General features: G+C 38.5%; 1 protein-coding gene across 2 annotated transcripts; it reads right to left on the minus strand.

The window, feature by feature from the left end:
* On the minus strand, positions 1–2,880 carry LOC107949823 (eukaryotic peptide chain release factor subunit 1-3). Of its 2 annotated transcripts, none has more exons than XM_016884592.2 (3): positions 2,712–2,880; positions 463–1,937; positions 1–368 (listed from the first exon to the last, which is right to left on the minus strand). In XM_016884592.2, the coding sequence occupies exon 2, from the start codon at positions 1,900–1,902 to the stop codon at positions 592–594; it is 1,311 nt and encodes a 436-aa protein (XP_016740081.1). In that variant the 5' UTR covers positions 1,903–1,937; positions 2,712–2,880; the 3' UTR covers positions 1–368; positions 463–591. The 2 variants fall into 2 exon arrangements, with proteins under 2 accessions (XP_016740081.1, XP_016740082.1); XM_016884593.2 differs by having other exon boundaries at positions 1–390; positions 2,712–2,869.

A 2,880-nucleotide genomic window follows, 5' to 3' on the forward strand; every position in this document is an offset into this window, starting at 1 on the left:
TTATAAAAGCATGTGAACAAGTTTAGAAATTAAGCACACAGTTTACATCGTCTGCGAGATAGAATTAAGCACATAAACCAAACCAAACCAAACCAAACCAAACTTATTCTACCAAATGCCAACGCGGGGGCAGTAACACTACCTAATTTCTAGAAAGTAGAAACAAACATAATAATAGCTCCATACAACCACTGCCTTGTGCCCAAGGCAATATTCAACCACATATGAGTGAAGTGCCAGTTTTTAATATATGCAAGGCCCTGGTCGAAGAAAGTAGAAAGGAAGCTCTCATGGAATCTCCAGCAAGTTTGATGTAAATCTTCCCAGCTAAGCCTTTACACATTTTAGCTGCTGCTCATTATTCGGTCCTGCAACATCACCGAGTAAAACCTGCTGGACATCAGCTATGGAACTATAAAGAGTAGAGGGTAGAGTAAAACCAAAACAGTGTAAAACCCAAACCTTAATTAGATGCGAGGGAAACTTTGAGGGCATTGTGAGCAGCAGTATCCGCGACAGCCCGAGCGCCGGTGCAGGCTTGCTTTTGACCCCATCATCCTGCACCGTTAATGGGGTTGAGTTGATTGATTGCTATTCAGAATCATCATATACTTCTTCATCAGAAAATTCATCAAATGATCGCATGTCTAGTTGGTATCGAAGGATGCCTCCAATACCGCCAAACCCACGGCAGAACTGAGAACCCTCCTGGGATTTGTTGGTAACGAACTCAAGGCTACAGCCAAACTGCCTGTATTCATTAGCAAACCACTCTAACAGTGGCATCTTCTCAACAACCTCCAGATCTGCAGAGCTGACTGGATCGCGGAAGTTGCTCTCATTGGCTTCCTGCTCCTTGTTTAAATGTTTTATGGTAATTTCACCAGTAGTGCTATTCTTCAGCTGATACCGATTTATGTCCAGATTTTCCCACACTATAAGTGTCTCAACGGCTCCCATCTCCAAGGCCTTCAGTGTGTCATCCACTCCGAAAACATACTTCCCAGTATCTTGACTGATCTCCTCAAAGTATTTCCCTATTAAGCGCTTCTCCTGTATGAATTTCACATTCGCCAGTATTTCAGAGGAAAGCTCAATTGCCTGGTTGAAACCATTCTCTCCTCCATAAGAGACATCAACCACATTCAGAATCTTAGCCTGAAGCCGCTGATCAAACATATCAGATTGACTCAGCTCAGTTTTGAAATCAGCTGATCCAGCCAATATTAATCCAGATACATTAGGCTGGCTGGTGGAAGGGTTGATAAAAAATTGAGTAGCAAGTTCAGCTGTCTTCCTCACATAGTTGTGGCGCTTTTCCATTCGAAGTCGAGCAAAACGAAGGGCTGATTGTCCACCTCTCCCATGCTTCTTTGGAAGATCAACACTGAACTTATGAAGTACCTCCCTGGTGTTACCACTTAATGTCCCAAAAAGAGTTCCATTGCCATCCATCACAATAAAGCCAAACTTATCATCCGACTCCAAAAGTTCATTCAGTGCCTCCGTGTGAAACTTGTTGTCACAGAGATAAAGAGAAGCATTTATAGGCCTGAAAGGCTCAAAATCAATTGTGACTTTCTTTTCTTTCCCATCATCAGTCACAATTGTTCCAGTGTAGAGCACAAGTCCGTTGGGAGGAACCTTACTATAAAGTTTGAGCCTCTGCTGAGCAGATGTGATAGCACCTAACACGGATTGACGGTTGACTCTGCTTTTGATGTTTGAAGCTGTTCCAAATTCATCTCCAAGCATCTTGGTAACCCTTGAAATCTGATCACGTGGAGGCATTATGAGAGATATCATGCTGGTGCCGTTGCCTCTAGCGGCTTCAAGTGCTTTAATAAGCTTCTTGATCTTCCATATCTCAATATTCTTGTCACTCTCGTGACCGTCTGCCATCACTAGGTAAAGTAGTAACTTCCGAAAACAGAAAGCTGCAAAAATTACCCAGAAGCCCAACAAATTGTTTTAAAAAGCTATAACTCAAATCAAAATTATTCAAATCTAAAAAGATAAATAGATAAACAAAAAAGAATCTTCAAATGTCAAATCAACAAATAAAAGATCTAGATCAAATAAACAGACGAAGAAAAAACAAATCATAATCACGATATTGTATCAGGTAAAATCAAACATTGGGAAAAGAAACTGCATACATAACCTTCACTTACGACACATCAAATTTATTTATACACACAAAAGCATATTCGAATGACCTAAAAACAGTTGCAACAAATTATTATCGTCTAACGCTGTAATTCTTCAAAGAGCCATCAAAATTCACAAACTTTAAATGAACAAATAGACATCAAAGCATATACTTAATCCAAACAAACAAAAAATAATAACAAAGATGTTAAATACTACATAAAACAGAAAGAAATACTTGAGTAAAAAATATATATTCCCAATTTTTTTTTTCAAAATTAGACCTCCCTACCAACGTAATCATTTTAACAAATTCTGATTGCAACTAATCAAATTTCCAATAAAGCAATAATAAATTCCTAATATTAAAAAAAGATAATCGAAAACAATAGAAAAAGTTGAGCGCCAAAATTCATAACAAAAATAAACAAAAACAAGTGAAATTAAAACCAAAGCGATATCTGAAATTTCTCCGCCGATCAAATTAGAAATCAGATGGAGATCCAATATACAAAATTAAAAAAAAAACAAATAAATAAATCAAAAAGAAAAACATGAACCTGAGGGTTAATCGGCTTGAACGGGTTGAAGAAGAGGCTGCAAAATTGCAAGCTTGGTTGAGAGCCAAACGCAGCCGATAATAATATTCTAATCGGCACGGCTACGCAAGTTCCTTTATATAGACACGAGGCAGCGGCCCTAGAACCTTGTACTGGTAGAATTGTAATT

The sequence above is a fragment of the Gossypium hirsutum genome, chromosome D03, assembly GCF_007990345.1.
Source record: "Gossypium hirsutum isolate 1008001.06 chromosome D03, Gossypium_hirsutum_v2.1, whole genome shotgun sequence".
Lineage (NCBI taxonomy): Eukaryota > Viridiplantae > Streptophyta > Magnoliopsida > Malvales > Malvaceae > Gossypium > Gossypium hirsutum.